At 48.0% G+C, this 24,014-nt stretch overlaps 2 protein-coding genes across 3 annotated transcripts; one reads left to right on the top strand and one right to left on the bottom strand.

Annotated features, from left to right (window-relative positions):
• The first annotated feature begins 2,797 nt into the window (after nt 1-2,797).
• SLC22A7 (solute carrier family 22 member 7) lies at nt 2,798-14,205 on the top strand. The gene is made up of 11 exons (XM_078155344.1): nt 2,798-2,880; nt 2,987-4,006; nt 5,084-5,187; nt 5,497-5,651; nt 6,536-6,704; nt 7,077-7,200; nt 8,929-9,038; nt 9,531-9,745; nt 10,425-10,533; nt 13,528-13,734; nt 13,956-14,205. Exons 2-11 carry the CDS (start codon nt 3,635-3,637, stop codon nt 14,008-14,010), a joined length of 1,620 nt encoding a protein of 539 aa, XP_078011470.1. The 5' UTR covers nt 2,798-2,880; nt 2,987-3,634; the 3' UTR covers nt 14,011-14,205.
• Nucleotides 14,206-15,141: 936 nt separating this feature from the next.
• CRIP3 (cysteine rich protein 3) lies at nt 15,142-21,870 on the bottom strand. Of its 2 annotated transcripts, XM_020976890.1 has the most exons (8): nt 21,780-21,870; nt 20,823-20,917; nt 19,644-19,701; nt 19,253-19,396; nt 16,653-16,724; nt 16,382-16,476; nt 15,976-16,033; nt 15,142-15,680 (listed from the first exon to the last, which is right to left on the bottom strand). In XM_020976890.1, exons 1-8 carry the CDS (start codon nt 21,820-21,822, stop codon nt 15,619-15,621), a joined length of 627 nt encoding a protein of 208 aa, XP_020832549.1. In that variant the 5' UTR covers nt 21,823-21,870; the 3' UTR covers nt 15,142-15,618. The 2 variants fall into 2 exon arrangements, with proteins under 2 accessions (XP_020832549.1, XP_020832551.1); XM_020976892.1 differs by lacking the exon at nt 19,253-19,396.
• Between the last annotated feature and the right edge of the window lie 2,144 nt (nt 21,871-24,014).

Here is a 24,014-nt window from a genome sequence, read left to right as displayed (position 1 = left end):
GAAGTGGGTGCATATTGATTGGGGGGAATGATAGACTAACAGAATAAATCATGGCCTATGACTATAATGGGATATTGTGGCGCCTTAAGAAATGATGATTATGAAAACTTCAGAGAAGCTTAGGAAGACTTAAACAAACAGATGCAGTGCAAAATGAATGCAACATGGAGAACAATTTACATGATAACCACAATAACATAAAAAATAACAGTTAAAGACTTCAAAACTCTAATCAGTACAGTGACCACTGGGGACTCCAGAGGACTAATGGTGAAGCATGTTTTACACTGATAGACTACAGGTGAATGAATGAAAAAGCATTTTTTAAAGTGCTTACTGTGTGCCAAGTATTGTGCTAAGTAAATAGGAAAAATGGTATAGCCCTTGCTGTCAAGCAGCTCATAATCTAAGTGCATCTGCAAGATGGATGGCAAGGCCCAGGGTCCATCAGTCTATGGGAATTGGTCAGATGATAATGCCTGGGGTCTTTAAGATATAGAGGCAGGGAAAACAGTAAGGCCTAGTGGTCCTCTATCTGCTCAGAAGTCATAGAATTGGTCATTTTCAATCTCATCCAAGCCTTGTGAACATCAAGCAGCCCTGAAGGGTTCTGGGCACCCTGATAGGGGGAACATGGAGGAAGGAAAGGTGACAGGGTATGACTAGTGATGGTAGGTCTTCCCCACACTCTGCCTTGGATGGGTTCTAAGATACCTGGGGCCCATGGCCAGGGGAGTAGGGGTGAGGTGGGAAGCAAGGAGGGTAGAACATTCCCAGTGGGAAGTATGTCTTCCCATCTCTCCGTTGTCCTGGATGGATTCTAGGACCAGGAAGACAGGGGGAATGGGTGAAGGTACAAGACCAGGCAGTAAGGGTGTTCCCCAATACTGATAGGTGCAGAATGAGACATATATTACCAGAGAAGATCAATGTGAAAATTTGTTTTTCCTTGACTCTACTGATTTGTTGCAAGGCAAGGTTCTATGGTGGAATGGGAACTGAGGAACTGGGGGACACTGGAAGAGCAGAAAGATGGTTGGGAGACACGTTGGGTGGTCATTTAGAAGGAGCAGTTTTGAAGAAAGAAAAAAAGAAAGAAAGAAAGAGGAAGGAAGAGAGAAAAGAAAGGAAGGAAAGAAGTAAAGAAAGAGAAGAAAATGAAGAGAAGGAAAGAAAGAGGAGAAAAAGAAGGAAAAAAAGAAAAAGAAAGAAGGAAGGAAGAAAAGAAAAGAGCATCAATAAAACTTTTTTAAAAATTAAAGAATTGAGGTTTAGGTTAGACCAGATACCCACTGAGATTCTTTTGGACTGTGTGACGTCATCTCCCTCAGCCTCAGTTTCTTTAAATGTAAAATGAAGGTTGAACTAGATCTAAAGTCTCTTCCTGTTCTAAATCCCATGATCTTAGGATGTTGTAGTTAACTTGGGTCTGATTAGTCCAGAGGACCCATTGTCTGGCTTCAGGAATAGTAGACTATAATAAGCTCCTTAGGGGATTTTTTTTTTCTTTCACTTTCCTATGGCAGCTAGATGGGATAGTGGATGAAGCACTGAATCTAGAGTCAGGAAGACCTGAATTCGAATCCAGCCTCAGACACTTATTAGCTGTGTGACCCTGGGCAAGTCACTTAACCTTTCTTAGCCTCAGCTTCTCATGTGCCTCATGAGTTCCTCAACAACAGTACCTACCTCACAGGATTGTTGGGAAGACAAAACGAGATAATATTTGTGTAATGCTAGTTGTGTCTGATTCTATCTCAACAAAGATGCTCGAGTCGTTTGCCTTTTCTTTCTCTGGTGTGTCCCCATTTTCTGCGCTCTATCCACTACCACCAAGCTATCCCTATATAAATGTTAGCTATCTTTAGTTCATATTAGTATCCCCAGGGACTAGGTGCTTTGTATGTAGTAGGCACTTAATAAATGGTGGCTGAATTGAATTGAGAACAATCATCACTTTCTGCACTGACAGGCACTGATAATTTGTATTTATTTTTTGTGTTCAAAGCTCTGGCCTTTCCACTGGGTCCAGGGAGGACGTTGGCACTTCCATGAACATTAATTCACCATATTACTGTGGCTGTCCATTCAGAGTCATCGATTGGTCGTGATGATGTATTAATTATTTTAATAATAGTTCGTAGAACTTTACTGTTTACAAAGTCTTGCTGGCAACATTCTTGCAGGGAGGCATGATTATTCTTATTTGGGGATGGAGAAACCGTCAGAATTTACCCAGTATCACACAACCAGTAAGCTGCCAAGTTGAGCCTCACCTCAAAGCCCTCCAGGCAGAGAATGGGACCTGAGGAAAGACTGAAAGGAAGAGGGGTGGCTAAAAGGAGCTAGGGAGTCTAGGAGGAAAGAGAGCTGAGCTGAAGGCCAGGAGTAGATAAGGAGTCTTGGGGCTGAAAGTACTGGGGCCAGAACTAAATTCCTGGGAATGGGGGGGGACAGAGGAAGCGGGGGAGTGAGGATGCTGGAAGACGAAGCATTAAAATATAATAGAAAGGATCTTGCTGGAATGTGCTAGGACCCTTGGCCCAGGATCATCACTGAGGCAAAATGACCCCCATAAGCAGTCAACCTTGGGACCAGGGTCAGTGTCCCTGGGTCTGGGCTTCCAGACTGTGAATGCCATTGGCCCTGAAACCCTCCTGTCTTCTGTCACTTTAAAGACATCCAGGTAACTCCAGGGAGCCAAGGACAGAGGACACACGGCGCGAATTGGCATGATGTCCAGGATCTCTCCACCTTTGCCCCAGCCTGAACCTACTGCATGAGGTCACTTATTCAGGCTGGGAAAGGAGAGCCTTTGAGCTCTACTATGGAGTATGGTGGGGAGAAGACCGAGACACTGGGGAGCGGGTGACACTCAGGGTGAGAACTAGGGCTAGGGGAACCTGGAGGAGGGTTGAACATTGGGAGAGGGGGAAACACTAAAGGGTAGGAATGAACAGTTTCGTTTTTGCCTTTTTGTCCCCAGAGACTTGCATGGTACAAGACACAGCAGGTTCTTAATGTTTGTTGAACGGAAAGGAGAGGAGCGAAGGCTACAACAATATTGGGGTAAAGGGTCGGCCAGGCCCCGGGGAAAAGAGTGTCAGATGGGGATGGTCTCAGTCTTAACTCCTGGCATTAGCACCTTCTTGTCCACTCCCTTTGACCAGCTCATACCATGACGGTAACCAAGAGTTCATCATCATTGTCATCACACACCGAGTATTTTCTGAACCTCTAAATCTTGGGAGAAAGACGGAAGGCCATCTCAAGTCTCCCTTCTCAGGTCTGACCTCCCCTCTGCTCCCCCTCCTCTTTTCCCCAATGACGCCTCCTGAATAATGTCTCTTGCCAATGTATTGATTGATACTGGGCTAAATAGGTGAGTAACAACCCCGATATGGGTTCTGGGGGGTGGGGTGGTGAGAGTAGGGACATAGATGGCCCTCAGCCTGCCTATATATCCACCTAAGCATCATCTCTCTACCTTAGCCTAGCCCAGCCCCCAGAGTGGGCGGGTTCTCAACTCACCCAGCTTGCTGGCTCTTAGATTTCTCCCAGAGTTCAAGGGTCCATGAAGCGGATTTAACAAGTGTGTGCCTGACAGCCAGGGCCCCACGCCCAGGCGAGAGGCATGGGCTTTGAGGAGATTCTGAAGGAGGTGGGTGGCTTTGGCCACTTCCAGATTCGAAATGTGATGCTGTTGGCACTGCCCCGGATCCTGCTGCCTCTGAACTTCCTCTTGTCGATTTTCATGGCTGCAGTGCCCACCCACCGTTGTACCCTGCCAGCCCAAGACCCTCTTAACAACCTCACCCAAGAGACAGCTTGGCTGGAAGCCTACTTGCCCCGGGAGCTTGATGGTAGCCTCAGCTCCTGCTACCGATATCTCTACCCACTCTCACTCTCCAACACTAGCTGGGGGGAAGGGCAGGACCAACTTGTGCCATGTCCTGAAGGCTGGGAATATGACCAATCACAGTTCTACTCCACTATTGCTACCCAGGTAAGGTTCACTGTCTCCTGTCATACTTGTTGGACCTATCCAAGGCATCAGGCTAAGGAGGATTTCTTAGAATACAGGATCTCTTAGGTCGTGCCAATGCTAAGAGTCTATGGATACTTGAGAAGGACAGAGGGAAGGAGTGACTCACACCAGTCCAAAAGCATGGAAACTTTAAGAATGAAAAGGATAGCCCTATTCCCCTACTTACATATTCCCAGGATAGAGGCAGGGGACCAGATCCAGAGCTGGAAGGGACCCATCCCTTCATTTTACAAAGGAAGTTACCAAGCTCCAGAGAAGTCAACTAATGACCAGGGTCACATAAGTAGTAAATAGTAAAGCCAATATTTGAACCTGGGACTTCTGGTTCTAGACCCAGTGTTCAGTCCACTACCATATGCAACACAAGGGGAGGGAAAGACGGCAGGGGCTGAGGATATAGGAAACGTTCTTGAATGTGGGAGCGAGAGTACAGTGGGATGGAAAGAGTAAGACATTAGGAATAAGGGATCTGAGGTCTAGTCTCGTTAGCTTTGTGACTTTGGGTAAATCATTTACCCTCTCTGAGCCTCAGTTTCCCTCATTTGTCAAAGGAGGTCCCACTAAGGACTCTGCCAACTCTGAAATCCTTTTAGGGGAGGGATTATGTCCTTTTAAAAAAGCCTTTAGTAGCCCCAGCCCTTAGCCCACTTCTTTACATAAAATAGTAGAACAATAAATGTTTGTTGATTATCAAGTCAAGAACAATATAATTATCCCCAGTCCTTGGTCTGGGATGAAAGTAGGAGGTGGATTATATGACCTTGGTGGGAAATAGAAGGGAAAGATGGTTCAAGCCATGTCTTTCTACCTCTCTGTGGGATAAAAGCAAGTGTGGGAGGGGCGAGCATTCTCCTTGGAGGCAGGGTGGTGGGTGATAGACTTCAGAGAGTGGGAGGCTCCAGGGCAGTTGCAGCCACAGTCCTGTGTCCTCTATGGATGCCAGCATAAACTGTCTAGGACAATGGCCAAGGCAGACAGTGGGCAAGGATGCAAGTTCCTGCCTAGGGATACCCTACAACCCCTGCCTCAATCTAGTGGGACCTAGTGTGCGAGCGAAAGGGACTGAATCGTGCCGTATCCACCTTCTTCTTCGCTGGTGTGCTTGTGGGAGCTGTGATCTTTGGATACTTGGCTGACAGGTACCTGGGTGCAGAGGGCCTGGGGTGAATAAGAGAACCAGGGAAGTCAACTGCGCTCTGTGTCCGTCTTGGCCAGACCCAGGCCCCAGGCTCTGATCTCTCTCTGCCTAGGACATGCCCTCCCACTGCCCCACCCCCCAAGCCAGTATAGCCCCACAGCTTAAGGACATACCCCTTCATCCCCTGGCTAGAAGTATGTTTTGGGTTCCATGACTTATTTCCCAGCCAGAAGTCTCCATTCAAGGGGGGAGGGAGCATTGCCTTCTTGATCCCTTGGAAGGCCTGATTCCCGTACGACTCTGATGCCAGGTTTGGGAGACGCCCACTGCTCTTGGTAGCCTATGTGAGCACGCTAGCCCTGGGCCTGGTCTCTGCCATTGCTGTCAGCTACATCATGTTTGTCATCGCTCACTGCCTCACAGGTGTGGCCCTAGCAGGCTTCACTATAATTGTCTTGCCCCTAGGTAAGAGCCTGCCTGGGGGTGGAGGGCTCCAGGGCACAGAGGGAGGAGGGACGGAGTGAGAGACAGCATGCTCCCTGCCCTGGTGTGGGCAAAGGGATGGACAGGGTCTGGTTGGATGACCGGACCATGGCCTGGGGTCCTCGTGGAACCAGGATTTCTGTAGGGATTGAAGATTTCTTTGGGAGGGGGAGGATCAGGTTGGGAGGAGGGGAAGTTTCTGAGGGCCAAGTAATTACAAACTCAGGTCTTTCATCTGTATTTCTTTTTCTCTATCTTTCTCTTTTTCTATTTCCTCTTGTCTGTCCCTATATTGTCTGTCTCTCTCTCCCTATCTCTATCCCTTTTCTATGTCCTTTGTTCTCTCCCTGTCTCTGTCTTCTTCCCTTTCTTTCTGTGTCCTTGGTATCTGGCCCTCTGTGCCTCTGTCTTTCTATCTGTCTCTGCCTCTCTGTCCCTGCCCCTCTTCCTACATCCTTTGCTCCTCTCTCTGTCTCTCTCTGTCTCTGTCTCTCTCCATGTGTGTGTCTCTCTCTGTGTCTCTCTCTATGTCTCTGTGTGTATGTCTCTCTTTGTCTCTGTCTCTCTGTCTCTGTCTGTGTCTCTCTGTGTCTCTCTGTCTCTGTCTCCCTCTCTCTCTGTGTCTCTCTGTCTCTGTCTCCCTCTCTGACTGTGTCTCTCTCTGTGTCTCTCTGTCTCCCTCTCTCTCTGTGTCTCTCTGTCTCTGTCTCCCTCTCTGACTGCGTCTTTCTCTGTGTGTCTCTCTCTGTCTCTCTCTTTGTCTCTGTCTCTCTATATGTTTCTGTGTGTCTCTCTGTCTCTGTCTCTGTCTCTCTCTCTCGTTGTCTCTCCCTCCTGCATGCCCTGCATACCTTCCTGGAATTCAGAGTTAGAGTGGTTAGATGTTGAACATCGCACTGTGGCTGGTGTCCTCAGCAGCACCTTCTGGTCTGTGGGGGTGATGCTGTTGGCTTTGGTTGGCTACCTGATACGAGACTGGCGCTGGCTGCTGCTGGCTGTGACCCTGCCCTGCGCCCTGGGCATCCTCAGCGTCTGGTGAGATGAGTGTGTGGCTATGGGGCATTGAGAACCGAGTAAATCGGGGGAGGAGAGAGTCGTGCAGCCCACTGCGTTCCAAGGCAGAACACTCATGTGGGTGATCTGGTGGGTGGTTTGAACCATCCCTCCCTCACTCTTCCATTCCCTGCACACCTTGGCATTAAGGGCGGGTTTAAAAAAAAACGAGTGAGTTTCTCTAGACACTTGGCATTCAGCCCTGGGATCCCATCCTTACGTATGGCTAAGGCCCAGGGACTAGTTTGATTTGGGGTACCCCTGTTCCCCACCCCATCCCTCCTGCCTGCCCCTCTCGCTATCCCAGGCTCCTCTCTGGTTGAAGTGGTCCACCCTCTGCCTCCTGCCCCCCAGGTGGGTGCCTGAGTCTGCCCGATGGCTTATGACCCAGGGTAGGATAAAGGAAGCCCAACGTTATCTCCTCCAATGTGCAGCGTTCAATGGCCGGCCCCAAGCTAGGGAAAAACTAAGCATTGAGGTAAGGTGGAGCTGGGGCGGGGGGGACAGTCTTGGTTATGGTCTACACCACCTTCACACATACCCCTTGGCCCTTTAGGAATAGGAGGGAAGTCCAATAGACTTGGGGAGCTGGGGCATAAGCATTAGACTCTCCAGTGACTGTCTCTCTGTCTCTCTGTCTCTCTGTCTCTCTCTGTCTCTCTCTCTCTCTCTCTCTCTCTCTCTCTCTCTCTCTCTGTGTCTCTGTGTGTGTCTCTCTCTGTGTCTCTGTCTCTCTGTTTGTCTTTCTCTGTCTCTCTGTCTCTCTCTCTGTCTCTGTCTCTCTGTCTCTGTCTCTCTGTCTCTCTGTCTCTCTGTCTCTCTCTCTCTCTCTGTCTCTTTCTCGTTGTCTCTCCCTCCCCCCCATGCCCTGCACACCTTCCTGGAACCCAGAGTTAGAGTGGTTAAATGTTGGACATCGCACTGTGGCCGGTGTCCTTGGCAGCACCTTCTGATCTTGGGGGGGGGGGGATGATGCTGTTGGCTGCAATGACTACCATTCACCTTTTACCCAGACACTTCATGTACACCCTGTCCCCCAAACCCCACATCCATAGACACATAGGAGGGTAGTGGAAAGAGCTAGGAGACACAGGTTAAGTAATCTGATGGTTACTGATTGTGTGACCTTAGATTGATTGTGTGACCTTACTTCCCTTCTCTGGACCTCAGTCCATCCCAACCCCCCCCAATCCTAAAATGAAGGTGCTGGATATTAGGGAAGCAGAGTATGAGGCAGAGAGGTCTCAAGACTGGAAGATTAGTGGTGCCATTAACAAGACATAGGGAAGTTAAGAGGAAGACAGTTTTTTGGGGAAAGACATTGGGCTGAGTTTTGGACTTCTTGAGTTCGAGGTAATGTTGGGAGGTTGGTTCAAGGAAGAGATGGATTTAGAGGGGACAGAAGACTTAGGAATAGTCAGCCCTGCCATCTACTTGTTGCTCAGTCATGATTTGACTCTCGGTGACCCCATTTGGGGTTTTCTTGGCAAAGATGCTACAGTGGTTTGCCATTTCCTTCTCCCGCTCATTTTACAGATGAAGAAACCGAGGCAAGCAGGGTTAAGTGACTTGCCCAAGGTCACATAGCTAATAAGTGTCTGAGGCCAGACGTGAACTCAGGTCTTCCTGACTCCAGGCCCAGCACTCTATCCAGTGCACCACCCAGCTGCCCCTCTGCCATCTACTATGCAGTGGTATGACCTTGCCCAAGTCACTTCCCTTTCTTAGAAGAAGGAGCCTCAGTTCTTCCTCTCTCTGTGTCAAGCATTTATGAAATGCTTACTATGTGCCAGGCAATGTCCTACACACCAGGGAAACAAAGAAAGTAAAAACAAACAAACAAACAACAAAATGGGAAAAGACAAAGAAATTTGTAAAATGAGTGAGTTGCATCATATAGCCTCTGGGGCTCCTCTCAGCTCTTCCATTCCAGGATTTTGATTCTGTATTTCTCCAAATTCCCACAACCTCCCTGACGATTCTCCTGGGTAAAGTGGGGGCCATCGCCGGTCATCTTGACCTATGTCTTTCCACTAGACTGTGATGACTCTGGAGGGGAGAGTGAGGCTGATGACTCTGCACACCTCTGCCTCACTTAAATCCATTCACTTGCAAGTCAAGACAGCACCCTCCTGATTCACTGGTCCTCTTTGAGAAGGAAGGACGAACAACACCAATCTGGGTAAATCCCTTTTCCCAATCCCAGGCCCTGAGTCTGATGGCTGAAAAGGAAAAGACGGTTAGAAGGCCTTCCTACCTGGACTTGTTCCGGACACCCCGGCTCCGGCACATTTCCCTGTGTTGCATGGTGGTGTGGTGAGAACTGGGGCCCCATCCTGAAGGGGGCACAGCTAGGGTGGACTCCCCTGCCTGGGTTCTCTGAAGGAAAAGGCAAAAGGGTCTATCTTAAAGGGACTGGTTCTAGAAAAGTCCAGCCTGAGAGAGGGTGAGATTGCGGAGGGCCCAGACCCAGGCCAGTTCTAGGGCCCGGGGTAGTAGAAGGGTCTTGTGGGTGGGGAGGGTGTAAATTGGTGAAGGATAAGTGAAGGAGGAGAGGTCCCAGGGGAGGATTATAAAGAGGGGTACAGAGTGGATTGTGTGAGGGGGTGCCTGAAAGGAAGGCAGGAGGATGAGGGAGTCAGCAGGGCAGTGAGGTCTGAAAGAAGGAGGCATCTGAGAGGTAGGTCTCAGGGAGGATCTGGGGAGGGGGATGAGGAGGGGCGCTTTATGAGAAATGAGGGGAATTTGAGGGGAGTGTGTGAGCCAGGGATTACAGTGTCACAGACCCTCCTCCTCCCGTCATCATAGGTTTGGGGTGAACTTCTCATACTATGGCCTGAGCCTGGACCTGTCAGGGCTGGGGCTGGACCTGTACCAGACGCAGCTGCTGTTTGGGGCAGTGGAGGTGCCCTCCAAGATGATTGTCTACCTGTCAGTGCGCTACACAGGGCGCCGCTTCACTCAGGTGGGGACCCTGCTGGGCACTGCCCTCTGTGTGGGCACTAATCTGCTACTGCCCTCCGGTGAGTCCCCAGGAATTCTTCCTTAGACCCACTGTACTGCCAGATTTCAGACGCCCCCTGTACTTAGCCCTATTCTCTCTCTCTGAGATAATATTTGTAAAGTGCTTAGTGCCTGGCATATAGCAGGTGCTTGATAAATAATTGTTTTCTTTGTCCCTTCTTCCTTTCCTGCCTTCCTCCTTCCCTCCCTTTCTTCTTTCCTTCCTTCCTTCTTTCATTTCTTCCTTCCTTCCTCCCTCCCACCTTCCCTCTCTCCCTGATTTTCCTTTTCCCTCTTCCATCCCTTGGAGGCTAAATTCTCTCCTTTTGTCGGGGATCTTTGATGTACTAGAAAAGAGTACTGGACTAGGAGTGAAGACCTGTGGGTTCTAGTTCTGCCTTGACTACCATCTGATTCTTTGACCTTGGGCAAGTCATTTCTCCCAGTCCAGCCCTAAGTTCCCTCATCTGTAAAATGGGGCTGGGCTAGATGATCTCCAAGCTTCTTTTAAGGTCTAAATCCTACGCTTGCAGCTGTGATCCTTCTAACTCTTCAAAGTCCCATGGCTCTATGATTCTGAAAAGCCTCACTCTTCTTGTGAGATGCCTGCTACCTGCTCCCCTCCCCGACTTCTCCCCTCTTTGACAAGCAGCCCAGAGAAGGTCCCCAGTCACTCCCCAGCATTCTTCTTCCTTCCAGAGTCGGTGACGTGGAGATTAGTCCTGGGAGTGGCTGGAAAAGGCTTTTCAGAAGCAGCCTTCACAACTGCCTTCCTGTTCACATCAGAGCTGTACCCCACTGTACTAAGGTGTGTCTGGGACTTAACTACCAATGTTCACCTCTTCTCATTTCAGTCCTATGCCCCATCAGAGCTTCACCTAGGAACACATCTCCATATTCTACCCTACTTCTCCACCCTCTCAGGTCTCTCTCTTTCTTCTCTGTCTCTTCTCTCTTTTCCTCTTTCTCTCTCATGAACACATTTACACACACAAACATATATACACACACACACACACCACTCTGTCTAAACTTTGCTACCCAGGGCCATACCCAGCAGTGGGTATGCCCAGCAAACATCAGAACTAGTCTGTCTAAGTACCTGGAAGGAAACAAGGCTCTGTTGTTAGGTCCGTCTCTGTTTAGAAGAGTATGGAAATCTAGGCTCTTCCTCCCCCCCTGTGCCTACTACATGACCTTCAGCCTCATCTATAAAATGCAGTTAAATTGAATTGAACAAACATCTGTGAGGCTTAAATGGATGAGATCTACAAAGTACTTTGTAATTGGGAAGGACTACTCTGGAGGGTTTGCCAGAGAAGGATCAGAGTAAAGGGGAAATATTGAACCTCAAGAAATGACTTTGGAAGAGGAGAGCTGTCTTCAAGCACTTAAAATGTTGTTAAGTGGATAGAGCACTGATCTTGGAGTCAGCAGGACCCGAGTTCAAATCTACCCTCAGATATTTATTAGCTGTGTGATCTTAGGCAAGTCACTTAACCCCAATTGCCACCAAAAAAACCCCCAAACACCCCCTAAAACCACCAGAACAAACAAACAAACAAAAAACACAACACTGTTAAGAGAATAGGGATTAGAGTTGTTCTGCTAGGTCCCAGAGATTGCAATTAGAATTAATAGGTGTTGGATAGAGTACCAGCCCTGGAGTAAGGAGGACCTGAGTTCAAATTTGACCTCAGACGCTTGACATTTCCTAGCTGGGTGACCCTGGGCAAGTTACTTAATCCCAATTGCCTTGCAAAAAGAAAAAAAAAAGAATTAATAGATAAAGGTTCAAAGAGGCAGATTTAGGCTCAATTTAAGGAAAGATTTCCTAACAATTGGAGCTATCCAGAAGTGGACTGGGCCAGCAAGGGGCAGAAAAGGGCGAGGTAGTCTTACCCTCACTGGAACTCTGTACAGGGTGTCCCAAAAGTCTTAGTGAGTTGATAAGTTAAAACGACCTTAATATTTTTGTGACACCCCATGTATGAAGGCTAGAATTGTCACAGATGGAGTTTCCTCCCAGCTTTAAGTTGGCATGGAGTTGACTGGGTCATTCCTGAAGTCCTATCCAACTCTGGGATTCTGGGACATAAAGAGCAGCTACTGATATGGTTTGTTCACTGCCTATCGGGCACTTGGATCGTATGCTCTGCCTGCCTCCCAGGGCTGTGGGAGCAGAGTTGGAGTGAGACTGAGAACACAGGACCATGAATGGGGGCAGACCTCCCTGCTTCAGCAGTGAGCCAGGAGGATGCTGGGTGCAAACAGGGGATAGCTAGCTCCCAGCTGATACTAAAAAGATCCAACATTCAAATAACAAGCATCAATCCTCCCTGCCCTTACTCCATTTTCAATACATATTTTATTTCTTCCTCAATTATATGTTAAAACAATTTTTAAACACTTCTTTTTTTAGATTTTGAGCTCCAAATTCTATCCCTCTCTCCCTGAGAATGTAAGCAATCAGATATAGGTTATACAAGTGCCTTACTTCACTTTTAAAAATAGGTGGGAGTCTTTCCCCTTCTTGAAAAAGGTTGTCCTTTTAAGACTTCTATTCCTATTCAGAGCCGTCCTGGTGTTCATTTTAATCTGACCCCAACTGTTTATAGGCAGCTAGGTGGTGCAGTAGGTAGAGCATAGGCCCTGGAGACAGGAAGACTCGAGTTCAAATGTAACCACAGACACTAGTTGTGTGACCCCGGGCAAGTCACTTAACCTTGTTTGCCTCAGTTTCCTCATCTGTAAAATGAGCCAGAGAAGAAAATGGCAAACCATTCCAGTATCTTTGCCAAGGAAACCCCAAATGGGGTCATGAAGTATTGGACATGAATAAAACTACTCAGTAACAATAAAACAACTGACCATCGCCACCAACAACCTGTGTATGGGCATTAGGAGAAGAGGGGAGGTAAAAAGCCTTATCCAGCACAAAGCTTTGGTCCTGAGGATCAAATGACATGAGTGAGGGAATTTCCTCCATATTTTATATATAGTCTTAGAAAGTTGCCCGTGGCTAAGAGAGATGCTCAAGAGGATTTGTCCACAGTCACCATAGCTACTAAATATCAGAGGCATGATTTGAACCTAGGTCTTCCTGATTCCCAGACCCTGCATTCTACCTATTACATTGCCTCTGAAATAAGATAACGAATGAGAAAATGCTTTGGAGAGTGGCTTGATGGAAAGAGCTCTGGATTTGCAGTCTGAAGACCTAGGTTCTAATCTTGACTCTGACTACTCACATATTTCCCCTCTCTAGGACTGAGGTTCCTGACCTCTCAAATGAGGGGGCTTGGACTAAATGATCCCTTTCAATTCCTACCAGTGTGAGAGATATGGAGGAGGACGAGGACGAGGACAAGGATGAGATGCTAGATTTAGAGTGGTTTAAATCTGAGCTCTGCCGCTTCCTAGCTATGTGACCTTGGGTAGATCTCTTAATCTCTTTGAGCCTCAGTTTCCCCATCTGTAAAATAGGGATAATGTGTGTGTGTGTGTGTGTGTGTGTGTGTGTGTGTGTGTGTGTATTCTCATTATCCAGGGTAGTGATGGTAAGGATCACTTATATGTGTCATCCTCTCTCTGGGACTCAGTTTCACCATTTGCCAAGAACTAGATGATCTCTTATAGCTCTTTATCCTATTGAACCTCTGTAATTAGTGAAGGATGTCCTGCAGTTTATCAGTTGAACCATGATAAAGTGAGCAAGTTGTCCATCAGTTGGTCAGAGGTGGGTGGCTTGAGGCTCACCACCTCCCTCTGAATCTTTTGTTCTCCTGCTTCCCTGGCACAGACAGACAGGCTTAGGACTGACATCTCTGGTGGGCCGGCTGGGGGGCTCCCTTGCACCACTGGCCATGTTGCTGGAAGGGACATGGCCCCCGCTGCCCAAGATCACTTATGGTGGGACTGCCCTTTTGGCTTCGGCCACTGCCCTCCTGCTGCCAGAAACTCGCAATGCAGAGCTTCCTGAGACCATTCAGGATGTGGAGAAAAAGAGGTATATTGTCTGGATTTGGGTTTAGGGGACTAGGGATGGAACAAACCCTGAGACTTTGATGAGGAGCTTTTATGGATTCCTACATCCTCACTTTCAAGAGAGTAGCTCTGCTCCAGACTGGGCCAGTGGGAGAGAAGGCTGAGGAGGTGTGGGGAGGAAGGCCCAGGTTGGGGAGTGACAATGGATTGCCCACCTCTACTGTATGGCTTCCTCTTCCTCAGGACCTTGTCAGACCTCCAAGAGGAGGGGATACCCATGAAGGCACTGCAAGATTAAGATGGGAAGAATCATGGTATTGGGCAAAGAGTAACATGTGGGACCAAGAATCCTGGCTCTGCTAACTGCTATGAGGAATGGCTTCCGTTTCCTCATCCGCAACATAAGAGGGATTAGATTAGCTCTCCAAGGTCCCTTCCAGCTCTGAATCCTATGATACTATAAAAAAGCAACAATACCATCTCTTTCCAGCAAGGAGTGATGGACTGACAGACCCCACCCCCACTGCAGGATGGGGCAGATCTGCAGCCACAATGCACCAGGCTATCCTAACACCCTTAAAGAGTTGGGACCGAGTGGATAGAGCACCGGCCCTGAAGTCATGAGGACCTGAGTTCAAATCCGGCCTCAGACCAAACACTTGACACTTACTAGCTGTGTGACCCTGGACAAGTCACTTAACCCCAATTGCCTTAAAAAAAAAAGAGTTGGGACAGACTTTAGAGACAGCCTAGCCCTAGCCCCTTGACATCCCCCAGAGCCTCTGCTTAAATACCTCTAGTAAGGGGGCTGCCCACAGGTCATCTCCCTGATGCCTACTTGAGATGTGTGGATAAAATAGCTCCCATTCTCCATTCTGGGGACAGGGTTACTGGGCAAGACGAGGGGGAAAGAATGTTGGACCAGGAGTCAAAAAAACCTGGTTCTAGTCCCAGTTCTATTATGTAGTCTAGTGGACTTATTTCCTCCCTTACTTGTAGAAGGGGATAACACCACCTGCCCAGCCTACCTCACAGGGCTGTTGTGAGGATCAGAAAAAAGAATACATATCAAGTTCTTTGGAAAGTAGAAGGCCCTTGTATTGTAAGTACTCTGGTCACCTGGAGTAGCTGGGCACATCCACAGCCCTGTCTCCGGTGAAGCCCCAGTTCAGGGGGAAGAAAGGCAGGAAAGGCAGCTACAGGGACTGGGATTCTTTGTCGGTCCCCAGAAAAAAAGGGCTACCTCCTCTCCATGGATGCTGCAGCCTGGAACTGCCCTACTAATGTGGCTGCCTCACACTCCCTCTCCCAGGAGGAACACTCAGTAGGCTTCTCTCTATTCCCCTCTTCCCAGACAGTCCTCCCCTGCTATGCCCCACCCTGGACCCCAGCTTCCTAGGCCTAATGCCAAGACAAGGGGAAGCTGAGATCAAAAGAGCAGACTCTTTTATTGGGTGAACTTCAAGGAAGGGGAGGGGAAAAGGTAAAAGTGCAGGGACACCCACAGAGAAAGGTGGCCATTCCTTGATGTCACTGAAGGGAGGGGATGGCACTGCCACCAGGGCAGCCCTGTCATGATTCCCCTCCTCCCCAATTCTTCCTCACGAACTTGGGCTGTTCTGAATCCAAGGTCTAGGGAACATGCTGAGTTTCACAGGAAGAGGAAGGGCATCCTCTCCCTCTTCCTCTACTGCCACCTCTCATCCCTCCATCATCGGATGCATGGGGATAAGTGCAAGCCACCAACCAGGATGGGGAATGGGGAACGAAGCCTGAGGCTACCTGGAACAAAGGCTCCTGTCCAATCTGACAGGATGGAAATCTCTGACCCTCTTGTTCAACCTGGGACATGGGGAGAGCCTAGGAGGGACCCAGGACAGGGAAAACACATTCCTCCGTCGGCTTCTCAATCAGATTTCAACTCTATGGAGTCATAGATGTAGCAGCCCACGTCACCAATGTTCACACCTGGAGGGGTAAAAGAGTAGAGTCACCAAAGGCACTGGGGAGGGGAGGGGGAGACACTGGGGGAGAAGGGAAGAGGGAAGAGGTATACGTGCCAGAGGGAAGGAAACTAGGGAGACAGTAGGAGAGAAGGGAAAGGAGGGCAGTAAGGAAGAGAGAGGGTAGGGGACTGGGAAGAAATGGGTGTACATGAAGGAGAAGGCATTTTAAAATACAAGGGAACTACATGCAAATCATGCATAAGCTATGCAAATGAAATGCATATCAGCTTGGGTATTTCTGGGGTCGGGGCTCCCACCTTTGGGCCCAAACAGGTATCCGTAGCAAGGAATGTGGCAGTACGGGAAACCATCGTGCTGGGAACACAGCGGGAACTTGGTTTAGTCCTACCCTAAATTCTTCTGCCCCGCCTAGTCTCCACTTTTCTTCCAGGGCTCTCTCCAGCTTCCTGAGTCTCCCCTGCTCCCACTTCTCCTTCTTTCCCCTCCAGAGGTTACCTACAGCTTCACTCAAATCATTTACTTTTTCTGAGCCTCAGTTTCCCCATCTATGAGATGGAATGGGACTAGATAACCTGTCTCTCATGTTCTGTGGCTCTGGGGTTGTAGGAGAACTCTGAGACACCTCCCCCAATTTTGCCTGTTTCTGGCTCCCAATCTTCCCATGGCTCTCACCGTCCCACCTGCATTAATCCCCTGGCTTACCTCCGCGTGGCTCCCTGCTGTTAGGGTTTTGCGGCAGCGCTGGCATCGGAGACAGGGCCGATGCCAGTTCCTGCCCAGAGACATCACCTTCTCAGCTAGTAGAAAGAGAAGTCATGGTACCCAGAGGATGGCTAAGGGGTTGTTCCCTGTGCCTGGGCAAGAGTAACAGGAGGAGGAGGGCTCTGATCCCCCCTCCCATTCTCATGCAGTCTCTCCCAACCTCATTTCTGCCCAGATCTGCCTCTGACCCACTACTCCTACCTGAACTCACCAAAGTAAACGGGGTTCCCACAGCCAGGACACAGAGACGTCTCGCCAGCATACGTCTTCACCTGTGTTGGGCCTTAGGAAACAAGAGACTTTGGCTGGGCCTGGGGCTGGGAGCAATCTGCCCAAAGCCCTTTCTCATCATCACCAGAACTGGGCAAAGGGATAGTCTGCTGAAGGGGCTAGTGCTTCTCTCCATTAAGAGCCCAAGTTTAAGGGGTGGAAAGTAGAGGCTTGACCCACCCATGAATTGTCCTACTCCGTTATCCCATCTTCCTGCCCCACCCTTACACACACACACACACACACACACACACACACACACACACACACACACACACATACACACCCCGTATCTCCGTATCATCCCCTCACCCACCTTCCTTCCTATTCCATTAGGGGCCCTGGTCATTCTCCTCTTCGATGCCAAGGTGCCAACCCCCTCTTGCCCGCCTGCCTGGCCCCAATCTGCAGCAACTCAATCCCTGAGAAACTTGAGCTGGACATTGGAGCTGGGGCTCAGGGCAGGTGGTGTCGGGTGTTGAAGAACTCGGTGTCACTGCCTATTTGGGCTGGGGAGGAATGGGAGGGAGTAGAGGCAGAGGGGACAAATAGGTGGGGCTGTGCACGTATTCCCACCCCAAAACTCCATACACAGGCAATGAGAAGAAGGGCAGAAGTTAAAAGACAAAGATCACTATTGCCACATCTTTCCATAATGCTGGACTGAGTGACCTGGGTTTTATCCCAGATTAGCCACTGAATAGCTGTGTGACCTCGGTCAAGTCCAGTTTATTAACCTCTCTACACCTCAGTTGCCTCATTAAATTCAACAAATATTACAGGGGTTTATAAACTGAGTGGGAGCTTAGAAATGAGGAAACGGAAGACCTTACAAGAGAAATGACCTGTCCAAGGTCACACAGATATTAAGAAGCAGATCCATAATACAAAGTAGTTTCCAACTCTCTCTGCTATGCACTAATTTGTTTCTTCCCACTGCCTTGAAGTGTGCCACACACAGCAGATGATTAATAAATACGTTATAATAATTATGTAATATATACACGTTATATAGAAATAAAATTAACATATAAATATCATAACAAATATAACATATATAATATGTGTGCAATATATAGAAACAAAATAACTTTATAAGATTAATACATTATTATAAACAGAAAACATATATTCTATAAATATATAAAATAAAATAAATATTATTATAATAAAATATAATAAATATTTGATTTATTTTATATATTTATATATTATATATATTGCATAGGTAAAGATAAACAAGGCCTAAACAGGCAAAAATGGGAAGTCTTCTAAGTGTGTCTCTGAAGGCCCTATTCTCTTCTTTCTGTGATGTATTCTGCCCACAGCTGGGGCCCCCATCCCTCGGCTATGACATAGAGTATGTGAAGGGGATTAGGCAGGAAGGGTAGGTTGGGACTATATGGGTGTGGGGTTTAAATCCCCCACTGAAGAATTTTTTGTTTTTTCTTACAATAGGAGAAGACCCAGGGATAATAGGAAGCCCCTGAACATTTCTGCCCCTTAATAGTGAGGTAAGGAATGAGAGGTGAGAAGCCTGAGCTAGAGGCCATCAGAATGGAGAGAAGGGGATGAATTAGACAGATGCTTTGGAGATGGAATCAATAAGATTTGATGACTGATGACACATGGGCCAAGTAAAGGAAAGGGAAAAATCAAAGCGCTCCAAGGTTGTGAACCTGGGTGAGCAGAAGGAAGGCATTCTCAACAGAAATAGGTAAGTCAAGGTCAGGGGAAGGATGGAGAGGAGGGGAGGTTTAGATCAAAACATAGTAGTTTCTGTTTGGACATGTGGAGTTTGAGATGCCAATGGTACATCTATGAGGAGTTGTCCAGCAGCCAGTTGTAAATATAGGACAATATTTCAAGGTGGGGGGGGGAGATCTGAGCTGGACACAGATGCCATGACAGCAGAGAAATCACCCTGCCCACCTCACAAAACTGGCATAAATATCCAATGAGAGAGATTGGGAATGGATTTGTGATCTCATTGGTAAAAGGAACTCCAAAGTGAGCAAACTCTCTGTGCCAATTCAGGTCAGCACCTTCCAGCCCAACCCTCTTATAGCCTTAGAGCAGAGGTGTCAAACTCTGACAGCTCCAATCAGATTAAAATGTAATTGAGAAATGTTTAATAAAATAAACAAAAATATAATACAGCATACAAAATGTCAACCTGTGGTTTCGTAAGTCAATATGAGGGCCACAGGGATCTGTTTTCTATTTGAATTTGATGTTGCTGGTCTTAAGAGAGTTGCCCAGAGCATAGAGAGATTTGCCCAAGACCACACAGCCAGTATGTCAGAGTGGGACTCCAACCATGTCTTGAAAAGTGCTTTGGAATATATGACAGGAAGTGGCATAAATATTGCTATTATTTCTGACCCCAGAGATGAGGGTAGGTGATGAGGGTATTGGAGTGGAAAACCTCCTTTCCCAGTAATTCTGAACTCCCTGCTACCCCAGAAGGGGCAAGACGCTGAGTTAGGGGTGAAGTTTTTCTGATGCCATATACTCCACTTACTCAAAAAGGGCACTTACTCCTCCTTGCCCTCTTGGCCAGAGGGAGGCCTGTCCTGCTCCTAGGTGGGCTAAAGCTGCCTGCAGTCAAGGGCATGGTGGTGATGGTGGTTGGAGGACGGGGAGGATCTTCCATGTAGGAGCCCACCCCACCAATTTTGATTCCTGAAACCCAGAACAGAAAGGAAGAAGAGAGTAGGGGGTGAGAATGGGGGTATCCAAGTATCCTCAGAAGATGCCCCTTGCCCAGCCTCAATGTCCTTTCTGGGAGCTACTCCCTGCCCCTTCCCAAACCCATGGCTCCAGTTCTCAGGACTATCTCGTCATATCCCCTCTTTTCAGGTCAGGATGAGACACTGCACTCTACTGCTCTCCTTCCCTCCCTCCATCCCTTGTGGGGACAGGCACTTACCCTGGGGTCCAAAGAGAACTGCATAACATGGTTTGTGACAATATGGCTTTCCGTTATGCTGAATTCAGGGAGAAAGCAGAAATTGGGAAAAGTGGTGAAGTCACTGCAGAGATCCTACGGGGAATTTCACAGGGGACCCCCACCTCCACCCCATGTCCCTTATTTTCCAGCTGAGGGGAAGGCACAATCTACTCCAGTTTAGGGTTCTAAAGCCCCGATCCTCTCTGGATTCCCACCTCCATAACCTAAAGCTGTCTAGGGAGTCAGGGAGTGCCTGTTCTCCCATAATACCCAAAGAGTATTATGACTTATAATTGGAAGATGCTGATTGCCCTGTCCCTTCCAATCTGGCCTGGATCTTACAATTAATAGAACAGGAAAGGGAATTTATCTGCTCCCAAATATGATTGGCCTGGGCAGGTACCATTTGGGAGTTCACCCAGAGCCAGCTGGGCACTGGGCTGACTCATGACCAACTGCAGAAGGGGAACGTCAATGACCAGAAGACCAGAAGTTCCATTTAACCTTCCCTCCCCACCAGCCCTCCTTCTAACTCCACTCCTGGACCAGGATTTAAAATTAAACAGGGGTGAAGCTGAGCTTCCCTGAACTTAAAGTTGATGCTAGGTGGTGAGAGGGTGTGGCACGGGAAATGGCTGCCGATTAAAAGGTTCTTAAGGGCTGGAGGAGCTAGAACTGGGTTGGAAGTATGGGGGAAATGCCATAACTACAATGACAACAATAAAACATATATATAGTGTTCACTATGTGCCAGATACTGTGCTAAGAGCTTTACAATTATTATCTTCTTGCTCCTCCCAGCAACTCTGTGAGGTAGGTGCTATTATTGTCCCCATTTTATAGATAAGGAAACTGAGGCAAAGAGTGGTCATGTGACTTGCCGAGGGTCACACAGGTAGTAAGTTTCTGAGGCTAGATTTGAACTCAGGTTTTCCTGACTCCAGGCCCAGTGCTCTATTCACCGTGTGCCAGGGGAGGGAGCTAAGGGCAGTCAGATAACAGAGACGTGATCCAGGCACAGAAAGTACAGCCAGGCAGGGCATTCAGGGCTGATAATCTGGACAGCCCTTATGCTTATCTCTCTACCCATTTGGGTCATACCAGCTTCTCTCTCCTCCCCTCCCTTCTCTTCTCCCACCCTCCCAATAGGGGCCTCACCTCAGCGTGTCCACCCGCAGCCAGGACATTGTGGCAGCGCTCACATTTCAGGCAGAATCGGTGCCAGTTCTGACCCAGGGAGCTCACCTTTTCAGCTATGTGAAGGAACAGAGAGGACAGTGGAGTGTCAGGATCTCGGTTTGCAGCCCAGCCCCTCGGGGACTGTAGTAATGTGATGAAAGGGGACAGATGAGTGTTGTAGAAGAGAATGCTCTCACTGACCCTTTCTTCCTCAAGTCTTGAGGAGTCTTAGGGTACTTGGTAGAGACCACTCCTCATTCTCCCACTCTGCCTAAACCCTTCCTCTTACAGTGGGCCCAATATTTTGCATCTTTGCCAGCTCCTGATACCCAATCTTAGGGCCAATTAACCCAAGAAGAAGTAAAGAGGGCCTCCAGGGTCCCAGCCCCTTTCCTGAGAGTCTACTCCAGGCAACGGGGGTTAGGGATAAGAGATAGATCCCCTACTTCAGCCCCTCCCCAGACAGCCAGGGATGTCATAGGGTACTAACTGCAAAGGAGTGGAAATCCTGAGGCCTCATATCCTTTACCACCCCCTTTCCTTTTCTCAGGTCCTGGGACCTCCCAGGATCTATCATATCCTAAATGACTTCCTACAATTCCCTCTCCAAATAACCCCTCCCAGTGTCTTTACCAAATTTTCATCCCACAGTCTCTCCTATATATAACTCATGGTCTCCCCCATACTTTGCTCCCCAAATATCCCCAAAACTTGGTTGCCAGAGTCTTCCATAACTTCTTTATATGCGGGGTTTCCTCCACAAACTGCCTCCCAAGGTATCCCCCAAATTCTCTCCACTCTAGGGTTCCATTCCAAGAACTTCCCAAAAACTCACTCCCAGAGTCTCCCTCAAATTTTCTCAACTTCTTCAAACTTTGGTTCCAGCATCTCCCCTAAATCCATCCCTGGGTCTCCCCCAGATTCCCCTGGCCTCACCGAAGAACACAGGCTGCTGGCACCGCGGGCAAGTCCAGCTCATGGCTGCCTCCCGTTCCAGCGCTGCTCTGGGCTCTCGGCTCCAGGCTGCGGTGACTTAAGCCCACTTAGGCTCCCTTCCCTCCCCACCCACTGTTGCACTCCCAATCCTCATTGGGCATTGGCTGCTTTATCTCAGTTACTATTGGCTGTTAGGAGTTTCAGCCTCTTCTACCTGGCGACTTTGGGCTTCTTGACTGGCACTGCCGGAATGTGAATTTTCTTGAGGTGGGAAGGATAGAGAGAAGGCGGGTTGCTGGAGGTGGATGGACATCAAGTGGGGTCTCAGAGGTGGTTGAGGGTTCTGGAAACGCTTCCCTTCCTGGGGCAGGGACACCAGTGTAATACTCCCCTCCGGGTAGGCTGAGAGCAGCGCATCGGTGTGCAGGGTGTGGACCGCGGACCCAGGAGGAAGCTGGGCTACCAGGATCAGAAGCTTGAGCATCTACCTGGAATTTTAAAGATATGGAGGGAAAAGTGTGTGTGTGTGTGTGTGTGTGTGTGTGTGTGTGTGTGTGTGTGTGTGTATCTGCAATACCAGTAAAACAGGAAGATGAGTTCAAATGTGACCTAAAACACTTCATAGCTGTTAGTGGATAGAAACCTGACCCCTGAGTCAGGAAGAACTGGGTTCAAGTCCCTGACCCTGACACATACTTGCTGTGGGACCCTGGGCAAGCCTCTTAACATCTAAGATTATCAATTGCACATCTTAGGCAGAGGGAGTTTCCTTACTGAGAGTTCCTTACACTACTACTTCAGGCAGTTCCCAAATTTTTGGTCTCAGGAGGCCTTTATAGACATAAAAATTATTGAAGACCTCAAAGAGCTTTCTTCATTTGGATTACATCTATCAATATTTACTCTTAGAAATTAAAACTGGTAACATTTTATTTATCAATTCATTAAAAAATAACAATAGGGGCAGCTAGGTGGCGCAGTGGATAGAGCACCAGCCCTGAAGTCAGGAGTACCTAAGTTTAAATCTGGCCTCAGACCAAACACTTGACACTAGCTGTGTGACCCTGGGCAAGTCACTTAACCCCAACTGCCTAAAAAAATAAAAATAACAATAACAATAAACCCATTACATGTTAACATAAATAACATTTTAAGGGGGGGGAAAGAGCATATTTTCCAAAACAAAAAAAAACAGTGATAATAGTGGCATTGGTTTATATATTTTTGAAATCTAATGTTTGGCTTAATAGAAGACAGCTGGATTCTCATATTTACTTTTTTTTTTTGGTGAGGCAATTGGGGTTAAGTGACTTACCCAGAGTCACACTGCTAGTAAGTGTTAAGTGTCTGAGGTCACATTTGAACTCAGGTCCCCCTGACTCCAAGGCTATCCGCTGCGCCATCATGCCTACTTCTGCATTCAATCTTGCGAAGTTATTGTAGATGAAATATATGAAAAAAATCTAGCTGCGCACAAGTATGTATTTGGAAAAGGGAAGAGGAATAGGAAAATAGGAAAATAATAGCAGTATTATTCTGAAAATATTTTTTACCTCATGGACCCTCTTAAAGAGTCTCTGGAATTCCCAGCAGTCCACAATCCATACTTTGAGAACTGCTATATTAGTTAATAAGATCTGAACAAAATCTCTGTGAGGGCAGGGAATGTGTTGTTTTTGCCTTTGCAGCCCTAGTACAACATGTTACACATAGCAGATACTTAATGTATGTCAAGCTATTGGTAGCTTCCTTAATATTCATAATGCCTGGAATTTAATAGGAAGACAGCCCATCTTTTCAGCATCACTTTTCTCCTGGTAATGCCATTTGGCTGTGAATCATGGAATACCCACAATCTCTGAAGAATCAAAATTGTGGGTGCCTCCAAAGGGCAATGGAAATACTCAGGGTGGGTGTAAGAAGGCTGCGGCATATTATTAATGATGACTTGCATGTAAGTGCCATGAAAGAAGTTCATCAAGGACACTTAGGACTGGAAAACGAGGTAGGCTAGTGCATAGGGACCCAGGAATGACAGACAGCCTGAGTACTGTAGTTACATGCACAAAATACTAAAAGGCCTCCGGTAAATTGTGTCGATCCTTTAAGGAGCATTTATGGAAGGACCTGGACAAGAATCACATGGGCTGAGAAGACATGGAGGCATTGCAATCTCTCTGCATTGGTGGTGGGAGCACCCTCTCCTGTTAGATCCTGGATCCACCCAACTTTCAA

The sequence above is a fragment of the Phascolarctos cinereus genome, unplaced genomic scaffold, assembly GCF_003287225.1.
Source record: "Phascolarctos cinereus isolate Bilbo 61053 unplaced genomic scaffold, phaCin_HiC Scaffold_5;HRSCAF=322, whole genome shotgun sequence".
Taxonomy (NCBI): domain Eukaryota; kingdom Metazoa; phylum Chordata; class Mammalia; order Diprotodontia; family Phascolarctidae; genus Phascolarctos; species Phascolarctos cinereus.
Note: the sequence above shows the minus strand (reverse complement) of the source record. Positions and strands in the feature narration are given on the sequence as shown.